Source organism: Neofelis nebulosa, chromosome 15 (genome assembly GCF_028018385.1).
Source record: "Neofelis nebulosa isolate mNeoNeb1 chromosome 15, mNeoNeb1.pri, whole genome shotgun sequence".
NCBI classification, from domain to species: Eukaryota; Metazoa; Chordata; class Mammalia; order Carnivora; family Felidae; genus Neofelis; species Neofelis nebulosa.
The window spans coordinates 41,706,422-41,734,319 of record NC_080796.1 but is presented as its reverse complement, the minus strand read 5'-3'; the positions used below and the strand labels follow the sequence as shown (position 1 = coordinate 41,734,319).

The 27,898-nt window shown below is 42.7% G+C and overlaps 1 protein-coding gene across 7 annotated transcripts in view; it reads left to right on the top strand.

Moving 5' to 3' along the window:
- Nucleotides 1–419: 419 nt before the first annotated feature.
- CR2 (complement C3d receptor 2) overlaps nt 420–27,898 on the top strand; it is a 34,553-nt gene continuing 7,074 nt past the window's right edge. The window contains exons 1-25 of one of the 7 annotated variants that reach the window (XM_058701377.1): nt 421–587; nt 8,046–8,225; nt 9,537–9,636; nt 10,054–10,139; nt 10,716–11,114; nt 12,115–12,291; nt 12,373–12,475; nt 13,130–13,215; nt 14,403–14,792; nt 16,134–16,322; nt 16,407–16,506; nt 16,760–16,842; nt 17,348–17,758; nt 18,333–18,509; nt 18,589–18,679; nt 18,976–19,052; nt 20,095–20,502; nt 21,095–21,271; nt 21,346–21,433; nt 21,790–21,872; nt 22,828–23,220; nt 24,449–24,634; nt 25,730–25,918; nt 26,648–26,671; nt 27,763–27,838. In XM_058701377.1, the coding sequence (XP_058557360.1) occupies nt 530–587; nt 8,046–8,225; nt 9,537–9,636; nt 10,054–10,139; nt 10,716–11,114; nt 12,115–12,291; nt 12,373–12,475; nt 13,130–13,215; nt 14,403–14,792; nt 16,134–16,322; nt 16,407–16,506; nt 16,760–16,842; nt 17,348–17,758; nt 18,333–18,509; nt 18,589–18,679; nt 18,976–19,052; nt 20,095–20,502; nt 21,095–21,271; nt 21,346–21,433; nt 21,790–21,872; nt 22,828–23,220; nt 24,449–24,634; nt 25,730–25,918; nt 26,648–26,671; nt 27,763–27,838 (4,331 nt within the window). In that variant the 5' untranslated portion in view covers nt 421–529. The other 6 variants (XM_058701379.1, XM_058701378.1, XM_058701380.1 and 3 more) reach the window with 6 other exon arrangements.

Here is a 27,898-nt window from a genome sequence, read left to right as displayed (position 1 = left end):
GAGGATTTGAAACATTAATAGCTTTTGAAAATATTTTAGTGGAGTCAAACCAGAATTTTGGGATAGGATGGGATGGGATGGGATGGGATGGGATGGGATGGGATGGGATGGGATGGAGCATTGTAGATTAGCAAGGGTGAGTCCTAGTTTGTGAAACGTGTTTCATTTCTCCAGAAAAGACGAAGTGGACGCATCGTTGCACGGTAGAAAAGGTTGGAAAGCCACAACGCTGAGGGCTAGAGCCTGAGCCAAAGACCGGGTCACAGTTGCTCCGCCCCTCTGCCCCCCTGACCCCGTCGCCCCCTCAGGCGGACGCCTCGCAGCCCGGGCCAACCTAACAGGCGCCGGCGTCCCGCCCCAGGCAGCCTGCAGGTGTGCGCGCAAAGCTAGCACGTGGTGCCAGGCTCTATTTAAGGGCCCCCCCCGGCCCTCCCTTGTCGCCGTCTGTTGCTTCAGCCGCGTTTTCTCGGAGCTGCCGCAGGCTCGAGCGTCTCGGAACGCATCCCGCCGCTGGGGCTGCCGCCGGGGCATGGGCGCTGCGGGCCTGTTCTGCGTCGTCTTGGCACTCGTCGCGCCGGGGGTCCTCGGTGAGCTGGGAGGGGGAGCACGGAGGTAGGGACACGTCTGGGGCAGGGACGCCTCTGTGCGGCGATGCAAAACGGAGTAAGTGAGAAGGTGGGGTCAGGGCCGGACGCTTGACTGCCTCCCGCTCGCTCTGGGGGACCCCTAGGATCTCCTGGTCCTGAATGTGCTCGCTGGCTCCTCCCGGGGCTGGGATCACTCGCTCTGCGCTGTCTGGGCTCCCGGGCCCCGGGGACTCAGCTGATGCTCCTCGCACTCGCCCGAGGTCTGCAAGCGCTCATAACGCTGGCCACGTAACCAAACCCTACGGGGCCGGCTGTGCGAAGACCTCCCGCTGCGGGCTTGGTTCTCCCACCGTCTGCACTTTGATGCGATGCTGGTAAAGAGATCCTAAATGACAAACACCTAGAGCTATTGGAGGAAACTTGGTATGTGAATTAAAACTACAGCCTTCGTGTTATTTACCTCCTGCAATGGCAAGGGCCCCAGAAGGTCTCCTTCTACGTTGATGCTAACTCCCCCCCACCCGCGATTGGCTTCATTTTAGAGAAGCACAGCAGTTTGTTAAGACTAGAATCTCGTGGCTACGAGGTGGGTCTAACTGTGTAATTGTCTCCAGGGTAGAGTGAAATCTTAGTTAAAAGTTTACTATCTGCACATTCCAATAACTGGGTGACTTTTGGCAAGTCTTTTAGCTCCCTGACCCTCAGTTTCCTCATCTGTGAAATGAAGCTAGTGCGGTAAGCTGCCCTACCACCTTACAGCGCTGCCCTGAGTGTGAGATGAAATTAGGCAAATGAAGGTCAGGCGTTACTTGTTACTACTAAATACCAGTCCTGAGATTACTGTATAGATCCGGTTTTATGGAGCCAGCATCTACGCATAATCCGCAACCCCCCCCCCCCCCCCCCCGCCTTGCTAAGGCATCCTGCATACAATCAATGGTTCTGTTACAGCTTACTTTGCTTCCTGACATTCTGCTTTCTCCGGGCCCTCAGTTGGACATTTCCCCCAGACCAACATCTTCATCTCCCTTTCCTACGCATGAACTCCCTTGGAACAAGTGCACGTTCACAACTTTCTCTAACACCTCTGCATGGCACGGTTCCAGACCTGACTTCTCACTGACGCTCTGTTCCTGTTACTAAATTTTGCAGAGGATATTATCCATTGAAAATCAGGTACTAGGGGCGCCTGGGTGGCTCAGTCGGTTAAGCGTCCGACTTCAGCTCAGGTCACAATCTCACGGTCCGTGAGTTCGAGCCCTGCGTCGGGCTCTGGGCTGGTGGCTTAGGGCCTGGAGCCTGCTTCCGATTCTGTGTCTCCTTCTCTCTCTGCCCCTCCCCTGTTCATGCTCTGTCTCTCTCTGTCTCAAAAATAAATAAATGTTAAAAAAAAAAAAAATTTAAAAAAAAAAAAAAAAGGAAAAGAAAATCAGGTTCTACACCGGCCCTGCCAGTTCAGCGCCCCTTCCAAGTACGCCCGAGAGTTCCCCGCCCCCCCCCCCTCCCCCGTCCCAGCCCAGTACCAGCGTGCCACCGTCCTCTCTGGCCACTTAACTGCAGACTCATGAACGACCAGGCCTCCCTGCCTGCTTCCAGCTAATGTGCTTCCGTTGTTTGTCTTTGCACCCACACACCAATATTCTAATCCTGAGCATATGATTGATTACCTGTGTAACAGCCTCTTCTCTTACCAGTCACTCTGATACCCGCCTTTAACTTACCAGTGGTGACCACCAACATTTTAACATATCTTATCTAGATCTAGATCTAGATCTAGATATGTTTTTTTCATTACTCCACTCCATTGCTCAAAAATGTAAGAGGGCTTCCCACTGCCTGTGGGATTAAAAAAAAAAAAAAAAATCTAATGCCTCAGCCTTTCAAGCTTTTTGTCATTGGATCTCATCTAAACATGCCCCTCCTGACTCCCCATCGCTTCTGCTGTTCATCCTATTGCCTGACTGTCCCCTCCCCCCTGCCACCACCACCAAGGTCCTTTGCTGGTGCTGTGCCCACACATCCCTTCTGACTTTTGCTTCTACTGTGTACATCCCGCAGACCGTTCCTTAGCTCATGGCCAGTTCTTGACCTTGAGCATTCTTAAGAAACTCTTGAGGTACCTGTTGCAAAATGTAGTGATTTTTCCAGTTTTGTTGAGAAATAATTGACATACATCACTGTATAAGTTTAAGGTATACCCCATGATGGCTTCATTTACAGATACTGGAAACGATTACCACCACAGGTTTAGTTAACATGCATCATCTCATTGAGATACAATAAAAGGGAAACGAAAAGTTCTCCTTGTGATGAGAATGCTTGGGATCTATTCTCTTAACTTTCCTATGTATCCTACAGCAGCATCCGCTAGAATCACCATGTTGAGCATTATCTCCTAGTACTTATTTACCTTATAGCTAGAAGTTTGCACCTTTTGACCACCTTCTTACAATTTGCCCTCCCCCAATCCCACCTCTGGTAGCCGCCAACCTGATCTCTTTCTCTACGAATATGGTGTGGCTCTTTGGATTTTGTTTGTTGTTTGTTTTTAGAGTCCACGTATAAGTGAGATCGTACAGTATTTGTCTTTCTCTGTCTAACTTACTTCACTTACATAATGACTTCAAGGTCCATCCATGTTATCACAAATGGTAGGATTCTGGCATTTTTAATGGCTGAATAATATTGTATTGTGTATATATATATATCACAACTTCTTAATCTGTTCATCTATTGATGGACACTTCGGTGGTTTCCATGTCTTGGCTATTGTAAATAATGCTACAATGAACATGGGGGTGCAGATCTTTCTGAGTGTGTGTTTTCATTTCCTTTCGATATATTCCCAAAGGTGGAATTGCTGGCTTATATGGTAGTTCCATTTTTAACTTTTTGAGGAATTGAAGTGCCTTTTAAAAATTCAGGTTCCTGGGTTCCATCTCATTCTTCAGAGATTCATAGGTTTGGGGTGTGGCCCAGAAAGCTGAGTTTAACAAGTACTCTGGAAGATTCTGAAGCAAGTGTCTATAGGGTGCACTGCTATGAGCAAAGTCATATGGGAAGTGAATTCCCTTCTTAGAGTGTTTTCCCGCTTTTCTCCTTTTGTCTGTTTGCATAAACCGATTCTAATGTCCTGCTCTTAAATTTCACTCTTGCCTAGACTGACCACTTCATTTCATCCTACACTAAGAAAACAAAATCATTAAATAGGAATTCCCTTATTTGCCAATCATCTATCTCCATCTGAGCTCAGATTCTTTCCCCTGCTTAAAACCTGCCAAGGGCTTCCAATCACATTAGAACAAATCCATGCTCTTTAACCTTGACCGTAGATCTGTCTGTCTCTGAAATCCTCTGTTCTCCTCCCTCACTCCCTCTGTTCCAGCCACACTGGCCCTCGTTTCGTTCCTTGAACACAGTCACGTTTGTTTAGCTTTGGCACTAGGGGCTCCCTCCGTTGAAATGCTCATCCTGCGTATCATCCCTTGCCTGTCTCTTCGACATTCAGGTCTCTGCTCCACTGTCACCCTTCTCTGACTCTCATCGGAAGTAGTCTGTACCCCAGGTCACGCTCTATCACACAACCGTGTTCTGTTTTCCACAGAGCACCTATCTCTCATCCTATGAAAACTTCTTATTTATTTTTTCACTGGCTTGTCTGTTCTCTCGTTGAAATACAAGTTCCATGAAAACAAGGTCTTTATCTGTCTTCCTGCCTGATGAATCCCTCACACTAGCACATAACAAGGAGTTTAGTAAGAACGTTCTTTTTCCTCCTGTAACAATGGAAAAAGTATCCTTTCTCTTGACTGGAGTCCACTCCTCCTTCAGAATTACGGTGTGCAAGGACTTGACTTCTGCGTATACCCCATCTCGTATCACCTGTTTGTATCTCCCTGTTGGATCATCCCCACCAGCAGTTAAATATGCTGGGACGTTCTTGATTGAGGTCGTCAGGAGACTTCTCACGGCCTAGTGAAACTCCGTTTTCCCAGCCCTCTTCTCATCCTTCTCAGCAAAACTTCTCATGGACTACCTGCTCACTTCTCTTTATCTCCTTCGCCCACTCCAGACAGGCTCCTTCTCCCACATTCTCCCGAAGCTACTCTCTCTAAGGTTACCACTGACCTTCATGCTGACGCATCCAATGGCCATTTTTTCTATCCTTCTCTGTCTCAGTCTTTCAGCAAAAGCTGACTCTTTCTTCTCTCTTGGAACAGTTTTCATTCTCCTCTTCCAAAACAGGGCACTCTTATCAAGTTTTTTTTTTCCTGTACCTCTCTGGTTGCTCTGGGTCTGTTTGCCCTATCTCTAAATATTATAGGGTTTGGGGGCTCAGCCCTGAGCCTCCAGTTTTTCTCCATTCCTTTTTCCTAAGAGATCTCATCCAGTCTCATGGCTTTAAATACTATTTATATGTTGATGGCTCATTTACTATCTGTAGTCTTGAACTCTCTCCTGAGTGAAAAGCGTGTATAGCCGACTTCCCTCCTGCGTCTCCATGTGGGTTCCCAGTAAATGTGTTAAATATACCAAGACTCACATAAAACCAACCGCACACACTCCACAACACACACACACTGGTGCTTTCCCATCTTAGTTCATGGTCTTACCATCAACCGAGTAGCTCAAGTCACTACCAGTGGCCTAGAAGACATTACTGAATCCTGCCATTTCCTTACCCCCCCATCTAATGCAACAAGAAGTTTTTGTTCTAAATTCTACTTGTAAAATATATTCCAAACTTATCCTCACTTGCCAGGATATTCTTTTTAAAAGGTAAATCGGGTCATGTGACTCTCCTGCTTGTACTCTCTGGTAGCTTCCACTTAGAGCATCTAGACTTCTTACTGAAGCCTAATATGAACCCACCCCCCCACCCCCCACCGCTGAACTTTCTAACTTGATCTCCTACCACTCTGTTGTGATCACTACATTAGAGCCACACTTGCCTTCCGTCTATCCCTAAAGTATAACAAATCCATCCCTGCTCTTAGACCTCTGCCTAAAATGCTTTTACTCCATGCTTTACTTGACTGGCTCCTTCTCCGGTCACAACCCAAATGCCTCCTCTTCAAAGGCCTTCCTAAACCATCATAAGCTGATGGTCGAATTCCTCTCCGTCCCCTCCTCCTTCTGGCACGTTACATTGTGACACATCGCCCCATTTATTTCCTTTACATACCGTTTATTTACTGGTAGTACCTGTCTGTCTGTCTCCCTCTATTGGAGTATGAGTTCGGTGAGCGTGGGAACCTTGTTTCTAATGTTCACTAGAGTGTCTCCTGTGTTTGGGACAGTACCTTGGTTCATATGCATAACTGCCATTCAAAAATGATCAGAGGCGCCTGGGTGGCTCAGTCAGTTAAGTGTCTAACTCTTGGTTTTGACTCAGAATATGATCTCACACTTCGTGAGTTCGAGCCCCACATTAGGCCCCAGGCTGTCAGCATGGCTTCTCTCTCTCTCTCTCTCTGTCCCTCCCCAGCATGTACACAGCTGTGCGTGGTCTCTCACTCAAAATAAAAAAGAAAACATTTAAAAAAAAGGAAGAACAAAAACAAAAATGACTAGTCAGGAAACCCATTGTTAAAGCATTTGGTTATAATAATTCTCGTTCTCAATAATAATTTTTCCTATCTGCCTTCTGACCTAATTTTCCCTTTTATTTTTATTATCTTATATATGTGTTCTTCATTCATTTCGAACAGATTTCTAAGCAATTCTAGGTAAAGCCCCTTGGACCCAAGCAAAGAGTTAAATGTATCCCTGCTCTCCAGGAACTGCTTGGCCTCTTTAGTTTTCAACACCTTTTGAAGAATGCATATGTCGATGTCTTAACCACTATCCTCTGTTTTAGATCCAGTCGCGATCTACTCTGATTTTTTTCCTCCTGATAATAGAAAGATGTAAAGAGGGTACAGTGACCCTGAAGAAAAGTCTTCTTACTTAATGGCTCAGGGACTAACCTTTTTTTTTCTGAGATGGCAGAGACCATGATTGATGGAAATTCTTTCTGTGACCTAGATTTTTGGCAATTCGTTACAAATAACTCTTGTCCCCCAAAAGAGACAGGGTCCTCGAGTCTTCTTATCGGGGATAAGGTTTTATCATTATTTCCCATCCAGAAAGTATGACCCTTCTCTCCTTTCACCCCAGAAGATCATGTTATAAAGTGTTCTGCTCTTGCTGCTTTTAGGTCTCAGTTCCATCTCAGGCCATGTCATTGCTACTGCTTATTACAACTTTAAATTGGCTTTCTGGCTTGTAGAGCATTATTTGGTATTGCCCCTATTCACATCATGTATTTAGAGATTAAATCACTTGCTGAGGATGACTTGGTACAAGAAATACCAGGATTGTGAAGATGGTTTCATTGAGGTCAAACCTTTACTTTCCCTACAGAGTCTTGCTGTTTTGCACAGGTATGCAATTGGAGCTATTTGTGGGGGTTAATGAAGAAAAACAAAGGAGTTGAGAGAACTAGAAGAAGACCTACAAGTGATCTGGGTCCTAACAGTGATGGCTGTTCTTAGACCCTGTCTATGACTTCTCCAACAGAAGTGCCTGGCTACCGAAAGGCTGAGTCTGCCTACAACCTTGGGAGCTCTACGTTTGCCTTTGTGTCATTTCGTTCATGTTTGTTCTTGGGCTTTCACCTGTACCTGTGTCAGACTTCTTTGAAAAAGAAAGATTTATAAATGTGATATTCAGATATTCTGCCATTCTGGCATCGAAACTTGAGCTCTCTTTCATACCTAGAAAAATGACTTTTCCAGGTACATCCTCAAGTATGTGGGTGTTACAGTTTCTCACCCATCACCTATGATGATATTTGTTTCATTAAACATCATCATCATCATCATACTATTTTAAATCACAGGGAACTATTCCAAAATGACTAGTTCCTTTTATCTAGTACCCATCAGAATTATATACTGTGGTCTCTTAAGAGGCCTATTACACTATTAGGTTAATGGAATAAAGTAATGAAGAACTAATAAATGTATTTTCGTCTTGCTAAGACCTAAAGGTTTAATGATTAAGAGAGTAATGTTAATTCATTAAAGTAATTTTAGAAGATCATACATGTGCTGAGCTTACAAGGTCTCTGATGCACTTTTGTTCCCTGTGCTATCCCAGAAAAGCTTTGATTTATAAGGCTTAGTTTTTTTAATGAGTCTTTAAGGAGATGAAACAACTCCACGGTCCTTATGGGACTTTGTAAAAATTTATTTTCTCGAGCTCTTCCTCTTAGTCCGTTCTAAAAAGTCTTTGAACTTCTGAGCTTATATCTCTGTATATTCACCCATATGTTCTTTGTCCCAGAAAATGTTGCCCTATTTTAGGATCACTTTCTAAAGATCAAAATTGTCAGGATGATCGGTGACAAAAAAGCAGCGGAGTAGCAGTGTTAGCCTTTCCTAGTTTTGATATTCCTGTGGTCTTTGTCTCTAGGTCAGTGTAAGTTCCTGCCAAGGTATCATTTTGCTAAGCCTAAAATTCAGAGTGATCAGTCTGAGTTTGCTGTTGGGACATCTTGGGAATATGAATGCCTTCCTGGGTATATCAAGATGTCATTCCTTATCACCTGCCTAAAAACCTCCAAGTGGTCAGATCCTCAGCGATTGTGTCAACGTGAGTAATCTGTAATAGAAGCATCTTTGGGTCTATCTGTACCTCTGTGAGAGAGCCTGTTATTTTCAAGGTGAAAGACCAGAAAATTACTAAATGATTTCAAATGAAGGGTGCTCCTGGGTTCTCCATGTTTCTTTTACTCCCAAGAATAATATTGGGTATTGGCGTTAAATCATCACAGCTGGCCAGCCCTGTTTATCCTGTAATCTCCACAGCTTTCTTCTACAGTCTCTATACTGGGTTAAATGAGCTTAAGAGTTAGTATACAAGGAACACTTGTGTGTCAACTCATTCTTGTCCCATTCAATTCAAGAAATATTTTTTAGTAACCATTAGGTGTGAAGCATTAGGCTAGATGATGGGGCTGGGAATACACATAAAAATTAGCTAGTCTTTGCCTTTGAGGAGCTCCTATACTAGCTGTAAAGACTGACTTTTAAATTAATGCTGTACTATGATGTAATTTATGTATAGGTATAAAGCTCTGTAGGGAAGTAAATAATACTGTCTTGGAGAATTAGGCAAATGTAGGCATTATAGGCAGAGGAAATAGCATATTCGAAAGCATAGAGCTATAAAAGAACAGGACATCTTTGGAAAATAGAAAAATTCAATGTGGCTGGAGTATAAGGTACATAGTGGGGAATAATAGTTAATTAAGTGCATTGAAGCTTAATTTTGATGGGCCATGCATTTGTTCCCCAATAAACAGTGGTAAGTCATTGTAAGTTTTTCAGTGTGGGGAGGGGCATGGCCATATTTGTGCTTCCGAAAGATAGTGTGTGCTGTGCTATAGAAGATGTATGAAACCAATGGAGACCAAAGATAGAAAGGTAAATTTTGGTACTTAATGATCCAATGAGAGATTACAGCAATGACTACATAGTTGGTTTGGAGAGAGATTTCTGGAATCCAGTCGCTAAAATTTGGTAACCAATTGAGTGAAGAGCAGTAGGTGGAGGATGAGTTACAGAAAGGAAATGATGTCTGTGAGGTTTTTTAAGCCACAGACTTGGTAGATGATGCCATCAACTGACAGGATATAAAAAAGGGGAAATACAGATTATAAATTATGGTTGACCACAAATAATGTTTGCATCCATGCTCAGAAATAGAGAGTGCATGCTTCAAACAGATAGTGTTCTGAAGTTGACTGACCCTTTGGAGGATAGAAGTTTTGTAGATATCAAAACTGTCTTTGAATTAATTTAAGTAGGCTAGTTGGCAAGTCCAGTCAGGTTGGTATCTAATATGAAACACAGAACATCCCCCAAATCCCAGTCCCAAATTTTGTTTTGTTTTCCATTATAGGTAAATCATGTGGGAGTCCTGGAGAACTCCTCCATGGCTCTGTCCTCATACCCACGGGTGTCCTGTTTGGGTCGACAATTACATATTCTTGTGATAAAGGGTGAGTTGGCAGGAGACATCTCCAGAATACATGGGTATTAGAACAGTGGTTTCAACCATAAACCATCAGTTTTCCAAAAGAGATCCAAGTAATTGCCACTTACCCTTAAACATAGATAAGCAAAAAGAGAATTACCGCCCTGATCTGCTCCAGAGACAACACTTCTAGAATACCCACTAGAAGAGAAAGAAATTTGGGCTACTCTTCTTCTAATTTTACATCTCCAGCATTACTGACCAGGAGCCAAATGTCATTTGGCTTCGGATTGTTGAATTTTTTGTATGAGTCCTTAGTTTATCACCATTACTTGTCTTCCATGATGATCTATTCTTTGCCATTATTTCAGTAGAGGAAGAACTAAGCTTTCCTAAAATGTACATCTAGCTGGGAGATGATCACTCATCTGTTTGTCTTTAGATATCGACTCATTGGTGATTCATCTGCTACATGTATTATCTCAGACAATGTTGTAACCTGGGATAAGGACATGCCTTTTTGTGAATGTGAGTAAAATGATCCCTTTGTCATACCCTTTGCAATTCCTCTTGTCCCCTTCTAGAGGGAAACTGGGCATCTACACAGCAACACAAGTACCCAGGAGAGTTACACTTGGTTTGGGTAGCTCTGGGTACAGAGCTGTGGTTTATCTTCTTCCATGTCTCCCAGTCTCACCACACTTTCCTTCGATTACTGTTCTTACAGGATAAGTTATTTCATAGTGAGTAAGTGCTTGAATCTAAAATACACTATGAGATTACACACCTGCCATCTTTATTCTATGCAGAATGTCGGCCATCCTAGGTGTTTCCCAGAATAGTTTACCTGTACTTTGCAGTAGAAGGGGCGACTGGTGACCAGATCATAGTTTTTTTTTTTAAGTTTTCTTCAGGCCAGTTCCGTGAATCTTCCTACCTTGCTACTTCCTATTTAGAACCGTCTTTGAGATGAGGATGTAGAGTTTCAATAATCTGGGTTAATTGTTGGCTGAATTGGAGTGTGGTTTGCAAGAGTGAAGACAAGAGTCCAAGAAGGTATAACATTTAAATGCCTTCTCTTTTTTCCCACCTCCCCCCCAAAAGCTATTCCTTGTGCACCACCCCCAGCCATCTCCAATGGGGATTTTTACAGCAGCAGTAGAGAGAACTTTTACTATGGAATGGTGGTGACTTATAAGTGCCACGTTGGAAAGAATGGAAAAAAGTTGTTTGACCTCGTGGGTGAGAAGTCCATATATTGTACCAGCAAAGACAATCGAGTTGGCATCTGGAGTGGCCCTCCCCCTCAGTGTATTACTTTAGTCAATTGCCCAATTCCAGAAGTCGAAAACGGAATTATAGAATCTGGATTTGGACGTTCATTTTATTTAAATGATACTGTGATGTTTAGGTGTAAGCCTGGCTTTACCATGAAAGGCAGCAACATAGTATGGTGCCAAGCAAACAGCAAATGGAATCCTCCACTGCCAAAGTGCTTTAAGGGTGAGTTGGGCTGAAACTCTGGGGATCTAGAAACAAAATGAAACTTTTAGAGAAATAGACACATGGTACCTGTGGAAAAAAGAAGGGGAAAGATAGTATATGTAGTTCGGTATCTTGGTTAAAGAATTTGAAGGTATACTTTCAAAGCAATATCTAAATGTTGAAGAAGTAGGAAATTTACTATATTCTTGGACAGTACGAGATGTGCATTAGTGTAGAGCAAATTAGAAGACATTTTGAAAAGCGAAGAAAAGCAGAGCCAATGATCAGAGATTTTTTTTCCAGGACATAGGTGATTAGATTTTATTTAAATGAGGATAAAATAAACTCTGAATCCTATTGGCCATGCCAATAGAGGAAATTGACTGATGTCAATTTAATCAAATCAAATCAGAATCTGATTTTAATCAAATCATAATTTGGTTAAAAATACTGTAGACATTATACACGCTCCTGTTGAAAATGTGGCCTTTATGGAATAAGGCTAGAATTAAGATTGAGTCACTTCCCCCTTCTGCCTTTCTCCCCTACTCTTATTAAGAAATGTCTGACTTACTAAAAACATGACAATATTGGGAGCCCCTCCCACAAGGCTCAGGAACTTCATCAACCTGGTTTGGGGACGACAGGGAGAAAGAGGTAGATTTTGGTAATAAAAATGTATTATAATAGTTAGGTTCCCTTGGCTACAATATTAGTGAGAGAATATCTGAGACCTTTTTAGTTAAATAAAATGGAAAATGATGAGTGGGTGTAATGTTTTCCAGCATAGATCAAGATAGGGAAAGCAGACAGTTTCATGGTTCATCATGTCTAAAGAAGTAATGCATGTTAGTTCCATGCCACCTCCACCCCACCCGAAGGAGTCTCTGCCTTCCGCTTAGGAGAGCTGACATGGCCACCTTCATCCCACCCCTACACACCTCAAGTTGGCTTAGGTTGTAGAGGAGAAAGTTCTTATTTCAGGAATAAAAGACCTCTGGTCCTGTTCTTTTCTCAGGGTGTCTACCACCTCCACCTATCAACCATGGTAGTTATAACATCTTGGATAAGGAATTCTTTCCAATTGGACAGGAGGTGTCCTACAGCTGTGACCCTGGCTACACCCTCATTGGAACTAACCCTATTCAGTGTACATCCTTGGGAACCTGGAGCCATACAGCCCCTGAATGTGAAGGTGCCTAAATCTCTATTCCATCTTCAGGAAACTCAATTGTTTCCTACTCTTCATGTGCCAGCCTTGTCTCTTTTTTCCTAGCAAAATCATGTGATGCCATTCCAAACCAACTTCTCAATGGCCGTGTGGTGGTCCCCCCTAATCTCAAGCTTGGGGCAGAGGTTTCGTTTGCTTGTGATAAGGGGTGAGTGTGAGGTGAGAGGGCCTGAATTGAGACGTATAATATATAGCTAAGCATTGCGAAGAATAATCTGTAAAGATGGTTAAAAATTTTTTGCTCTTTCTGATTTTTTTCTCTTATTTTCTTTACCTTATATGACTCATAATTCCATTGTTAAGCAAATCCTGTTGATTTTCTCCAACTGTATATATTGTGCGTAGCCAGAGAGAGCTAGAAATTGTCCTTTAACCATTTGAAAAAGCAAAATTTAGGGTCAGAAATTAAGGCTCCTATTATGGAGAATAATGGGGGTTCACTAAGAGGGGTTCTTTGGAATGATCTTAGGGAACAAGGTCTTTGACGTTTTCGTCACTAAGAACTGAGGTTTTTTCCTTCTAAATGGTAAAGAGAATCTTGACATTTGGATGCCAAAGAGGAAATGGAGAGTACAAAAACAGAATATGATTGTTAGGAATTTTTTTTCCCTCTGTGTTTTTACCTGGTCTGAAGTCATCACATAGCTGAGCTGATTCACAAACTTGGACTTTTTCCTTAAGTCAGAAATGATTTAAAAAAAATAGAGGCCATTAATAACACGTACTTGAGGGAAGTGATTAATTCCATGCAGCCGAGAACTGATTTGTTCTGGTGATGATTTGCTACCCCTTATTGTTTAAGGTACCGATTAAATGGCCAATCTTCTAGTCAGTGTGTCTCAGAAGGAACGAGAGTACTCTGGAATAATAAGTTTCCTGTCTGTGAACGTGAGTAGAAAACAAAAATCATCAAGTATGGATCTTACCCCTTGATTTTTGGTGTATTCCCGTGCATTTATCAATCATAACATCGTCTTCGTACGTGTGCTTTGAAAGTATGGATGCCAGTCTTCTCTATGTTCTAGGAGGCAGACCAAAGCCAAATTTATTTGACTACCTATTGTATTAGATATTCTATATGTATAAAGACAAATGCTTTGAAAGTTCCCCCTGTTGAAACTGAGTAGCACCGATGTGTTGAAATGGGTTGGCTATGTCTTCTTTTGCCAGTTCCTCTACTGATGAGCAACTCTTGGGAGCTAAATGGAAATCAGCCATCAGTTGTGGGAATTGGCCATTTTCCCTTCATTCTGAGTCTCATTCAGGAAAGGTGTGCATATATCAACACAGCTGTAAGCCATCAATATCCTTCTTGTGCATTAGGACAACTAAATAAAGGATGTGAGGTCATTATTCAAAACCTCTGATCACTTTCTGTGGCTTTTTTAAAGGCGTCCAGCATCAAAGGATGACAAATGATCTGTGGTGAGGCCGTAGTATCTTCACTAGCAAAACAGAATGTGTTCTCACCACTTGTGGCCCCAGTTGTGTATTTGAAACAGACATTGAATTATTAGTATGTTCCAGGTATTGTGCTTGCCATTTTTAGGTACTCTTAGCTCACTGGATGCTTCTTGTAACCTTATAAAGTAGCTTGAATTCTACTATAGACTAAGAAATTGAGGGTTAGAGAGGTTAAGACTTGCCTAAGGTCACACAGCTATTGATGACAGTGGGGGGTTGAAACCAGGTCTGTTGAGCCCAAATTTCATTAGTGCATGGTGCCTCCCCACATGTGATTAACATGTGACTAAGATTATTTTCGTGTGCCGTTTGCCTTTTATTTCACTACTAAGATTGATGAGATCCACAACTATTCAATAAATTCTGTTTCATTGTTACTGTTTGGTCGGGATGGTATTTATAGACCAGTTGATTTGTTTGCTGCAGATTGGGAGAAAGGTAAGAACTTACGAGGTTGGGGATAAGCACAGACTATGAGTAAGAAACAAATTACACAAATATCTGTTTCTGAAAAAAAAATGACATGACCTGTATTTGGACGTTTTATCTAAATTTAGATCTTTTCGTTGTCAGGATCAGTATGACCATATCTTTCCTTGTCTACTTTTCAGGAATTTCTTGTGACCCTCCTCCTCCTATCAAAAATGGTTGGAGTAGTTATTCTTCTGGTCCCATACCTCTTAACACTGTGATACGGTACACTTGTTCTGGTAACTTCCGCCTCATTGGAGAAAGAGTCATTTTTTGTATAAGTAAAGACCAAGTGAAGGCCATCTGGGATAAAGGTGCTCCTGTATGTGAATATTATAATAAAAATTCTTTTTGCTCCGAGCCCATAGTACCAGGGGGATACAGAGATAAAACATCTAGACCACCATACAGACATGGTGATTCCGTGACATTTACCTGTAATACCAACTTCACCATGAAAGGCAACAAATCTGTTTGGTGCCAGGCAAATAGAACCTGGGGGCCAACACCACTACCCATCTGTGAGAGTGGTAAGTAAAAACCCAACACAATGCTAAGTGGGGAGGCTGGAGCCTTGCATTTCTGTGCAGATCAAGTTTTTATTCTGAAGGAAGAGCAGTATGGATATGTGAATGGTGAGGGCGGAAGGAAGGGAAGAGGGTGAAAATTAGGGTTTCTGGCTTGTCCTTAGTTCTGGAGGGATATAAGTGTTCATTCAACAACCATCCACAGAGCAAAGAATAAGAAGGAGATGTAACTGTGAACGTACCTAATAACTGAATGGAATAGATCTCACAAGAATGGGGGCAATGTTGGTTGGGATGTGGGAATTAGATGGTTTTAAACTGCGTATCTGGGTTACTGTTAAATTGAGAAGAAATGTGGGATCTAATAGCAAGATGTACGCAATGGATTTAAAACGCATCTTTGAATAGCTGTTGGGATAGTCTGGCAGAAATGATGCCTCTTTTATCTATGGTCTTTGTGGATTTTTTCTGGAGTGATCCACTATTATCCAAGTCACCTACTAAGTCATCGCATTTCAAATCAAATCCCTTTGAAAACAGGGACCACTGTAAGTTCTTAATTTTCTTTTCATTTGCTTTGGTTTATGTCACTGCCAAAACCCAAAGCTGAATTTCAGTTCTACAATTAAACGGACTGGCAAAACTTGGCAAAAACTATACCATCAAAATTAGCTATTTTCTTAATAAAGAACACTATTGACCAACTCTAAATCAGTGGAGTTGAACACACTGTTGACTCATTAGAAAAATATGGGTCTATCAATACATAGGTAAGTATGTAATCTTGGAGGTAGGGAAGATCTTAAGATAGTCACAAAATGGGGTGACCATGGAAAACAATGAGGCCTTTAGAAAGATTTAGATAGATCTATACATATAGACAGATTATGAGGCAAAGAAAAGGCATAGAGTAATACGTATTAAGTACATACACATACCTGTGTGTAGATATGTATCATATATAGGATCCCCAAAATCTATGTTACTAATGTCTTTGAGGATCCCCCCGTAAATGATAACCTGCTACTCTTGGAGCAGAGAACAGGCTAAGGGTAGGAGGACAGTATGGGTGTAAAGGAACTTCTTTGGGTAACGGAAATTTTTCACAAGGCAAATGTAACACATAAAGTGTAACTAAGAATGAAAACTACAGTACCATTTGTGGTATAAAATGCATACACTTAAACCACACCTGCCTGATCTTGAAAAGACTGAGTTGAAAATTAGTGATGACTGTTTACCGTCCACCCCATGTCTTCTGTCTGGATCTCTGTTCTAAGTCAAAGTCTAGGTTGTGAAGGATGTATCATCTGACAGCCTTTTTCCTAACGTGTGCATGTAAAGATTTCCCGCAGGAGTGTCCATCGCTTCCCAAGATCCCCAATGGACATCACACAGGGGAGAGTGTTGGCTCCTTTGCCCCCGGATTGTCTGTGACTTACAGCTGTGAACCTGGTTACTTGCTTGTTGGAGAAAAGACCATTAGGTGTCTGTCTTCAGGAAAGTGGAGTGCTGCTCTTCCCAGGTGTAAAGGTACCTAAATTTGCAACCAGTTTTAAGAATTTGGGCTATTCTGTGATTTGCCACGCTTCGCTCACCTTTGGCTTGTTTCCTTAGAGGCACAGTGTGAACCTCCAGGACCGTTTCTCAATGGAGAGATAGAGGGCCCTCCAAGTCTTCGGGTTGGTGTAACTGTGAACTTTTACTGTAATGAAGGGTGAGTGTCGGCAGGGCCTGGGAGATTTAATTCATTTGGCTTAAGTGTGCACGGTAGGACCCGTGACACCTGCACAAGGCTCCTCCATGAGGATGCAGGGACAGCCTGGTGTGAGTGAGGCTGTGAGAGAGAATGCTTATAAAAGGAGTTGGTACGTGTCAACTAAGTGCATTTGTCTTGGGTTTTAAGTGGGGGCGGTTGCCCTGTAATGCCAACTGCTTAATAGTCCTGAACGTCCGCCTTCCGTCTCCAGGTATTGGTTACAAGGCCAACCTTCTAGTCGGTGTGTAATTGCTGGACAGCGTGCTTCTTGGACCAGAATGCCAGTGTGCAAAGGTATGTTAGGAAACTGGTTTGCAGCTAGTTCTCTGGTCCTTGACCAGAACACCTCATTCTCAGCTTAACTAAAAGTTTTTGGTTCAGTCATTACTATACAGAATCTCATAGAGCAAAGATCTCACGTAGACCTCTCGAAGGGATAGGTTCTTCACTGAAGCATCCTTCAGCCACTTCTTTATTCCCTGCTTCCTCAAGTAAAACGGGGTTCCTAGGCTTTTCTTTGTCTGGAAACTATGGAGACTTGCCAGCCAGGCCAGGCATATAAAGGAGATTGTATATTCAGTAGAAGAAATCAAAGGATCATGCTAATAGATATAGTCAAGAATAAAGTTCCGAATCATACTTTTAAAATTATACTGCTGTAGGTGTCCTGATTGATACATTACAGATTCAGGTATCACTGTCCCTGAACCTTGGATGGGACCACGGTTTCAAGCAACATCTGAGGCATTCTTTGTTTGCTGTACAGCTGCAATCTTGTCATTATTTCTGATTTCTCTAGAAATTCTTTGTGGGCCACCTCCTTCTATTCTCAATGGAAGGCATACAGGCAACCCTTCAGGGAACATCCCATATGGAAGCATGGTCACTTATGCTTGTGACCCAGACCCAGAGAGAGGAGTGAGCTTCATCCTTACTGGGAAGAAAACCATCCATTGTACCGCCAATAGTCAGAAGACTGGAGGAGTCTGGAGTGACCCTGCCCCACGCTGTGAACTTTCCAGTTCTGCCATTCAGTGTCCACCTCCCCAGATCCCAAGAGGCCAAATATCATCTGGATGGAAAGAGCAATATTCCTATAATGACACCGTGGTATTTGCTTGCACATTTGGCTTCACCATGAAGGGCAGCAAGGTGACCCGATGTAATGGCCAAGGTGCATGGGAGCCATCGGTACCGGTCTGTGAAAAGGGTGGGTGTTCCAATACTCAGAAAAGTGCTACTAATTCATCTTTTTGAAGAGTTAGAAGACGGGGTTATAGATTTAAGCAGGGCCTTTTCCAGCTTCTAGTCCCCTCGATTCTACTAAATATAGTGAATATAAATTATATAGGTTTTCTTAACATCATCACCCCACCATTGTTTCATTTTGTGGAAGCATCCTTGGGAGAAAAAACACTGAGGATCACTAAGTTGCCCACTTCTCTAGGGGAAAAAAAATGCTTGTTTGTCTCAGTATTGATTTTTTTTAAGAGAAGTCAACAAATCCTCTACCCCATGGATATATCCCATGAAACACATATGAGATCGTTCCTTGAGAAACAAAGAGACAGGAGGGGAGTTGGAGCACCAAATGGAAACTGAACTAAATGCAGAAAAGAAAAAAGATGGAGAACCACTGATTTAAAATTACCCCAAACTGGACTGCACAGATTACTTCTATCCCATATAACTGCCACCAGAGCGGATTGTAGATATTCATGATAATTTCTTTGGCTGTTTCTTTCAGTTGTTTATATAAGAAAATTTTTCTTCTTTTCCTTTAGAGTGCCAAGCCCCTCCTAAAATCCTCAATGGGCAAAAGGAAGATGGACACATGGTCCGCTTTGAGCCAGGAACATCCATAAAGTACAGCTGTGACCCTGGCTATGTGCTAGTGGGAGAAAAATCCATACGTTGTACCTCTGAGGGGGTGTGGACACCCACCACCCCCGAATGCAAAGGTGCCAGGCTTTGAATGCAGATGTTTTGTGGTTTTGAGATTGCCTTGAGTTGATTTCTCATCCCGCTCTCTTTTCTTAGTGGCAGAGTGTGAACCTATAGAAAAACAAGTCTTTAAGAGACCCCGGGATCAATTTATTAGACCAGATGTTAACTCTTCTTGCGATGAAGGGTGAGTGAGGGCTCTCAGCCTGAACCAAGTCTGGCTTATCAGTGCACACTACAAGCTCTGTTGCAAGCATCTATCTCAAAGACTCTTCCCTGTCACACGTTTGCAGAAGGGTTGATTGTGCCGTTGTTCCATGCCTGGAAGCTCTGTCCATGCAATGGGTGGATGGTGTTGATGCTGGCTACATTTTTGCTCCTGTTGTTTCTTATCCTAAAAGTGGGGAGTCCGCTTTGAGCCAATAGCTCTTGCTTAGCTTAGTGGGCACCGGATGGCAAAATGACATGACTCTTTGTCTCCAGGTACCGGTTAGGTGGGAGTGTTTATCAGTTGTGTCAAGGTGCGATTCCTTGGTTTATGGAGCGTCGTCTTTGTGAAGGTGAGTAGCAAAAATTACGGAGGACCTCAAACAGGGTAAGATGTATGCGTTTCCCGGGAGATTTCCGCTTGAGGCCCTGTTACGGGAATAAGAATATTAGATTCTATTTGACTCACTCTGTCACCGCTTCTAGTTGTGCAGTCTTGCTGTCTTTCTGCTGTCCCCTCTTTCTACTTCAGAGCATGACCAGCAATGTAAACCTATTTAGTTTCTGATTCTCTTTTGTGATTGACGAGTATAAGAGTAATAAGGACAGTGAGTATATGAGCCACCATCCTTGATAGAGGGAACACTGGAGTTTAGTGGGGAGAAAGGGGAATCGTGTGGGATCTGAACCCAGATTCTGCTGCTATTGCTTGATTGGACCTTGGGCAATTTATGTAACTTCTCGGAAATCCTAGACTCTTACCTGTGAAGTTAACCTAAGGCTGCAGACTTCCACATTATTAGAATTAAGTGGTACTATTCCTATTTAGTAGCTAAGAAAATTACCTGTCAAAATAGGTGCTCAATCGACAGTCTTTCTTGCATAACCTATCATATCACATCAGCACAAAGATGATACTCAAAAAAGCTTAATTCTACTCCCCTGTGCCTTTTATTCAGCTCTTAGTGATTTTTAAAAAAACAATGATTTAAAAAAATTTTTTAATGTTTATTTTTTGAGAGAGAGACCAAGTGTAAGCTGGGGAGGGGCAGAGAGAGAGGGAGACGCAGAATCCGAAGCAGGCTCCAGACTCCGGGCTGTCCGCACAGAGCCCAACACGGGGGGCTTATTTTCTACTGGACTTTACTGCCTCACAACATGATACTGATGTACATGTTCACTTTAAACAAAGATTTCCATTACAAAGATCTTTGCTATGATATCTGTTTAAATCACATTTTACATACATAATGAGCTTTGATGTAACTTCTACCATCAAAACTCATCCATATCCTCCAGGAAACCTGATAACAAGAGGTCTGTAACCAGCCTCCCTTCTCTTCTTTTGTGCCTAATACTGGCACAGAATTCTACAGTAAATTCTTCTCTCTCCAGAAATCACCTGCCCGCCACCTCCTGTGATCTACAATGGGAAACACACCAGGAGTTCCTCCGAAAATGTTCCATATGGCACCACAGTCACCTACACATGCAACCCTGGGCCAGAGAGCGGAGTGGAATTCGTCCTCATTGGAGAGAGCACCATCCGTTGTATAAGCAATGACCAAGAGAGGGGCATCTGGAGTGGCCCTGCCCCTGTCTGTAAACTTTCCCTCCCTGCTGTTCAGTGTCCACCTGCCCATGTGGCAAACGGATACAAGATATCTGGCAAGGAAGCCCCATATTTCTACAATGACAGTGTGACATTCAAGTGTAATAAGGGATTTACTCTGAAGGGCAGCAGTCAGATTCGCTGCAAAGCCAATAACACCTGGGATCCTGAAATACCAGTCTGTGAAAAAGGTAACGACCCAATGAGGTATTTGTTTATTTATTCTTATTATCTCCAACCCAAAACTGGAGTCACGGAAAAAGGCAAGCATGCACACATTACTATCCCATCTCTTCCATTCTGTGACGGAATGCTCTATGTGGTTTTATATATTCTTCATGTGAATGCCCCCATGGATCTGTGATGTATTCAGGGTAGGTAATGAGAGGAACTTTTTATGGTTTCCAAGTTTTTAGTTAAATTCCAGTTAGTTAATATACAGTGTAATATTAGTTTCAGATGTAGAATTTGGTGATACAATATCAGCTGCTCATCACAAGTGTCCTCCTTAATCCCTGTCACCTATTTAATCCACCCCCCAACCACCTTCCCTCTGGCAACCATCAGTTTGTTCTCTGTAGCTAAGCATCTGTTTCCCAACCTTTTTAAAGGCGCCTAGTTCCTGCAAAAGAGCAGAAAACATTCAGTAATGAATTAGCACTTCGTGGTCTTTGGCTTAAGTTTCAGATTGTCTGCTGTCGAACGATGTATACTTAATGTTCTCACGTATAAATTCCTTTTTGTTGTTGTTGTTGGTATTTATGTGGGGAGTTTTCTCTTCAGGCTGCCAGCCACCTTTTGGGCTCCAGCATGGTCGGCATACAGGTGGAAATAGGGTCCTTTTTGTCTCTGGGATGACTGTAGACTACACCTGTGACCCTGGCTACTTGCTGGTGGGAAACAAATCCATTCACTGTATGCCTTCGGGAAATTGGAGTCCTTCTGCCCCTCGGTGTGAAGGTACTTTCAGTTCCAGAGTTGTCTTTCTCTGTGATATCAGGCATGTATAAGTAACTCAAACTTTGCTCGTCCAGAAGCACCGTGTCAACCTGTGAGAGAAGATCTTCGAGAGCCTCCTGTTCACTCACACGTAGTACTGGTTAATACGTCCTGTCAAGAGGGGTGAGTAGAAGAGGGTCCACTCTTGGGAAGGGTCTCCACTAGTTTTATGCATTAATCCTATCCTCAACCTGTCTTGGTGAGGTTGTCATTTAGAAGTCCCTCATTGTCTCACTCACAGGGAACGTGAGGTTCTAAAGGTCTAACATCTAGGACTTTTCAGTCCTTTCTTGACATGGAAATAACCGTGCTGTGAAAAACTCTGTTTAAAGTAGCTTTTGTGCTTGGAGGGCCGAGAGTTTTAGCTCCTGTCCCCCCAAAGTTCTTATTTAGAAATGCCCCTGCATCTGTGATTTGAGGAAGAGAGACGGCAGAGATGTGCTATCAGGAAGAGGAAATGCATTACAGTCTCTCTCTAGGTACCGACTGACTGGACATGCTTATCAGAAGTGTCAAGATGCTGAGAATAGGGTCTGGTTCCAAAAAATTCCACTTTGTAAAGGTAAGTCAGAAAAAAAAAGTTGTTGGAAGGGCAGTAGGGGGTTAGAGAGGGCAGGCCACTGAGGAGCTAGCCGATAACTACCTCAGTGGTCTGTGTGTTCAGTCTCCGTGTACATAAGATAAGGCAAATCTTTCCGTGTTTGATGGGCACTGACACTGGGAAATGAAGTTGTCAAGTAGGAACTGAGTATTTGCCGTATATCTGCTCAAGATTTAAGAAAATATATATATGGCCTAGGTTTCTAGTTCATGGTAGCATAGCCGCATTTATTCCTTTCTGAAGACTTCATCGTGTTTCCTGAATTTTTTTTGAATGAGTATGATGTATTAGTCGTATAGAGAATTTAATAAAGTTGTTTTTTTTAATTTTTTAATATTTATTTATTTTTGAGAGAGAGAGAGAGAGAGCATGAGAGGCAGAAGGGCAGAGAGAGAAGGAGACACAGAATCCGAAACAGGCTCCAGGCTCTGAGCTGTCAGCACAGAGCCTGACGCGGGGCTGGAACTCACAGAGTGCAAGATCATGACCTGAGTCGAAGTCAGAGGCTCAACTGACTGAGCCACCCGGGTGCCCCAATAAAGCTGTTTTTAAATATTTAAATTTTGTTAACATTTATTCATTTTTGAGAGTGAGAGAGAGCACGAGTGGGGGAGGGGAAGAGAGAATGGGAGACACAGAATCCAAAGCAGGCCCCAGTCCCTGAGCTGTCAGCACAGAGCCTGACGTGGGGCTCGAACTCACAGACCGGGAGATCATGACCTGAGCCCAAGTCGGACGCCTAACCGACTGAGCCACCCAGGCACCCCTAATAAAGCTGTTTTCAAGAAAGTATAACCCGGGTCCTAAAACCTAAGTTATTTTATCGCTCTGTGTAATACCTACAGTTGCCTAGTTTCATTCGTGCCTGAAGGAAGACTGTCCAACTGAAGTAGAATTTCCTAACTCTCTTCTACAGCCGTTCACTGCCCGCCTCCACCAGTGATTGACCACGGAAGGCCCAGGGGTGTGATGGCAGAACGCTTCCTATATGGAAATGAAGTCTCTTATGAATGTGACCAGGGATTCTCCCTTGTGGGAGAGAAAAATATACGATGCATCAGTGATTCTAAAGGACATGGATCTTGGAGTGGACCTACCCCCCAGTGCTTCAAATCTCCTCCTGTGACCCACTGCCCTAACCCAGAGGTCAAACATGGATATAAGCTAAACAAAACTCGTTCTTCATATGCCCACGATGACATAGTATATGTCGCCTGCAATCCCGGCTTCATCATGAATGGCAGTAACTTGATTAGGTGTCATACCAACAACCAGTGGGTGCCAGGTGTACCAACTTGTATCAAAATGGGTAAGATATTTTAAGGAATTAAGTATGGGATGGTGCAGAGAATAAAGGAAAGGGCTTTGAATCTCCACCGGCCATTTGAACTGCAGAAAAGCATGTAAAAGCAAAGACAGTCACGTTGTTTTACAAGATACCTGCCTTGTCTTGTCTTTTCATCTGATCCTTTTTTTCCCCTTTTCTTTTCTTTTTTTTTAAATTTTTTTAACGTTTATTTATTTTTGAGACAGAGAGAGACAGAGCATGAACAGGGGAGGGGCAGAGAGAGAGGGAGACACGGAATCGGAAGCAGGCTCCAGGCTCTGAGCCATCGACCCAGAGCCCGACGCGGGGCTCGAACTCACGGGCCGCGAGATCGTGACCTGAGCCGAAGTCGGACGCTTAACCGACTGAGCCACCCAGGCGCCCCTTTTTCCCCTTTTCTAAGTGCGTTGAGCAAAAGTACACGAGAGGATAATGGTTACCTCCCAAACTGATGGAGTCTCGAAAATCTATTCTTTTTACTAATTTATAATTTAAAAAAATACACAGATCTTTGGGAGGGGAAATGTCTGGCGATAATACTGCTTGATGATTTGATATGTAAAACTGTGATAGCAGCCAGAAAGAGAACTTTGTGTTTCTCAAGAGGAATGCTGGCCTTCAAACCCATTGAATTGTCTTTCTTTTTTTAGTTATTGTGTGGCAGTTTTGCTCCTGTCAGAAACTACCTACCACTGAGCCTGCCAATTGGTGCCCTAAGAACCGAAATCAGCTCACCAGAACTGTTCTCTTTGGCTGAAATACGGTGCTTTGCTTTCCTGCAAGGCGCCAGTAGCTTGAATTGGGTAGCAATGGCCGCCATTTTTAGGACAGATGCTCTTGGATTCATCATATATAGCGGCTTCCCTTCCTGGTTCCAGTAGGCATTTGAGTGTGAGACCCTTAAACTACAGCCTCTCTGCTATTTAAAGGGAAAAGAAAAGAATACTATTAGCTGATAGATTACAACTGTGGGCTACAACCATTGATTTTTCATTATTTCACTTCTGACATCTTCAGGTCACGTATGAGAGATGTAGAAAATGCACATTTCCGTCCATTGCTGCTTGGCTTGGGTGGGATGAGTATTTCTGGGTACCAATTCATTGGCTTGTTTCCGACCTTCTTTCAGTATCAATGTCACTCACGGAGAGTGTTGGCTATATGTTCCTCTGTGCTAAATTAACGATCCTTTTTTTTCTTGGTGTCCAAGCTTTCTTAGGATGTCAGCCTCCACTAGATATACCCAATGGGAATCACACTGGTGGAGATATGGCTCGATTTTCTCCCGGAATGTCAATCCTGTACAGCTGTGACCAAGGCTACCTGCTGGTGGGAGAGGCATTCCTCCTTTGCACACATGAGGGAACCTGGAGCCAACCTGCCCCTTATTGTAAAGGTACGGTGTCTATTATTTTCTTATTTGTCAATTAAATTTCTCCCACGTAGATATATTCAGTTCGGTGCTTTCAACTTAAAACAGACAAATGCATTAATTGGATTATTTAATACAATGTATTTGATTGGACTGATTTAATTGGATTAATCCATTAATTAACCACAAAATAAGAAAAAATGACTTAAGGAATAGCTTGTCCGATGAGTGATCGCTTATGTAGTCCTTTAAGTACAGAAAACTGAAGTACTTACACAACTTATATAACTAAATACAGGTTGAATTTATACTACGGTTGTAGTTATGGAAGTGTGCATTCGACAAAATGCTGATACAATGCACAATGACCTTGTCAGTGTATTTCCTATTAGTGGTGGTGGCATTATGGGTCTATTTTTTTAATAAAAGTTTCAGGATTTCACTTTCACTTTCGTTAGCATAAACCACACATGTGAAATACGCAGTGAGTTAATATCCAATACTTGTCGAGCACTTTGTACTAAATACCAGAAACCGTGCACAGCATTTTGCATGCATTATTTCATTAATCCTCCTGAGAACAATATGAAGTTGGTGCCACTATTATTTCTGTATGACAGGTGAGGTCTCGGTAGAATGAGACATTTGTAACTTACCGGAAGTCACACAGCTGGGAAGTCTAGGAGTCATGATTCAAATCCCAAATCTCCCACTATCGCCCCCTACACTGCTAGTTGAAAGAAGAAATGAGGGAGCATGTTCCTGTAAGGAGAATTCTAGGTAACCGTGAAGCAGATGAGATAGTCATTCAGAATTCTTAACATTACCCATTCAGCCCTCACCATTTCTCTGGGAAGCCATCAAAACGATCCAACGCTATCCGTGTAGAAACTAAAGCACAAAGGAGGAAAATAATCTGGCTTCAATTGCCTAGAGGTAATCGAGATGGATTGTGGACACGAAAAGACTGCCTAAGATATCCTTTTGTGTTATCACAGTGAGGCTTTACTTAGAATGAACCGAGTTGGTTTCCTAAACCATTCCCTTCAGGGTGGCATCTATTTCCTTGAGAAAAGGCTAAACTATGACCCAGCTTCCATTAGCTTTCTTCCATTTCAGAGGTGAACTGTAGCTCCCCAGAGTATATTAATGGAATCCAGAAGGGGCTGGAGCCTGGGAAAATGTATCAGTATGGAGCTATTGTCACTTTGGAGTGTGAGGAGGGGTATACCCTGGAAGGCAGTCCCCAGAGCCAGTGCCAGGATGATCACCGGTGGAACCCGCCCCTGGCTGTTTGCAAATCGCCAGGTAAGTACCAAGGGCTCTATTGCAGCTCGTGTACTTGCCTCACTGGCGAGAAGAGAGCAAGGGCTATGCCTCAGCATTAAGTTCTAGGTTTTAACTTGACATGGGTCTGTGACCAGCACTACACTGATGGAAGAGTTTGAAGTTAGTAGTCGATTCTACAAAAGGCAAAACTCTCTGAGGATGGAGGAAATAAAGGAAATAACGGGAGAGGAATACTAACTTATAAGGTGCAAGACTAACAACCTTACGTTTTGAAAGGAGTCACTACTGAGCTTTCCCTTGCTGAATCTTGTTTTATAGCCACTTACCGATTGGACAACGGTGAACATTGTTGTTATGCCAACTAAGGGCGTTCGTTCACCTGTTACAAACTATATGGTTCACCTCTGACAACTCTCTATGGTGAACAACCTGTTAGAATTAATGATAAATATCAACAGCTAATATCTGCATTGTAACCTGAGAGGTCTCTGATTATGAAATTGACTATGTTGGTTTTTTCGTTCAGGAACTACCCCGACTTAAAGTGAATTTTTTTTTTTGAAGTCCAGTGAGTTGTCACATAAAAAATGAAGCGTGATTATAATCCAGGGTCCCATCACATCTTTTTTAAGTGGATTTTGAGAGAGAGGAGCTGAATGTTAACTTTGGGGACGTGACCATGGGACTTTGGGCTGCACTGAAGCATGCAACTAGACTAATATTTTCATGATTCTGTATTCTCTTTAGCCTCACTTGCTCCTCTTCTTTCTGGTAAGTTGTCTTAAATATTTGAATTAAATCTCTACTGATGTTTTTTTAAGTTTATTTCTTTATTTTGAGAGAGCCAGAGCATGTGGGAGGGGCAGAGAGGAAGTGGGAGAGAGAGAATCCCAAGCAGGCTCTGTACTGTCAGTACAGCGACCGATGTGGAGCTCAGACCCATGAACCATGAGATCATGACCTGAGCCGAAAGCAAGAGTCGGACGCTTACCTGATTGAGCCACCCAGGCGCCCCTCTAATGTTTTATAAAAAAAATATGTAAGTCGTGCCTGGGTGGCATCCCACTTCGGCTCAGGTTATGATCTCGTGGTTCGTGAGTTCGAGCCCTGTGCTGGGCTCTGTGCTGACAGCTTGGAGGCTGGAGCCTGCTTCAGGTTCTCCCTCTCTCTGCCCCTCCCCTGTTTGTGCTCGCTTTCTCTCTCTCTCTCAAAAATGAATAAACATTTTTAAAAAATATGTGTGTATTTTGAGGCCCTATATCCTGCCTGTTATTTTTTTTTTCACTCAAATCTAGGAAATTATCCTTTTTGCTGTTTTAAGGCTCTATTAATGTGTCCTCCATATTACACACTGACACTTTTGCGTTGAGTTGAATAAATGGTTTAAACAGCCAGCTATTCCAAGTTTTTATCCTGAAAGTGTAGTTTATATTATTAACTTCTGGTCATTTGCATGATTCGGTACTATCAAATAGGTTGGCTTATTCTGCAGCGGCCAAATATATTTCACAGCTGAGTTACGCTGTTAGGCCAAGTCGTGGGACCCCGGTGTCCTGAGCTCCTCATATCATCCCAGGAACGAGAATATTGCTAATAAAACTGAAAGGAGACACAAAGGTGACCGGAGCCCTGTGGTCACATGCTCAGTGCTTTAGATTAAATGTGGGCTGGACTGAATCAAAAAAAACCCCACTTAATCCCAAGTATGATTATTTAGGAATTCAGTATTTATATGGCTGAAAAAGGATAGGTATAAAATCACATAACATTCCCCCCACACACTAGGAATAGCCCTGCAATGACTTCAAAACAATACAGGTCACACTTTTCTGGCATTTGATACTTGCTGTTTTGTTTTCTAGGTCTTTCTGCAGGTTCAGTACTTCTTATATTCTTGATTGGTGTCACCTTATGCACGATATTAAAACACAGAGAACGGTAAGTTCATTACACGCTTGACCAAAAGGCACAAAAGGTTTTGGCTTCTTGCCTGAAACT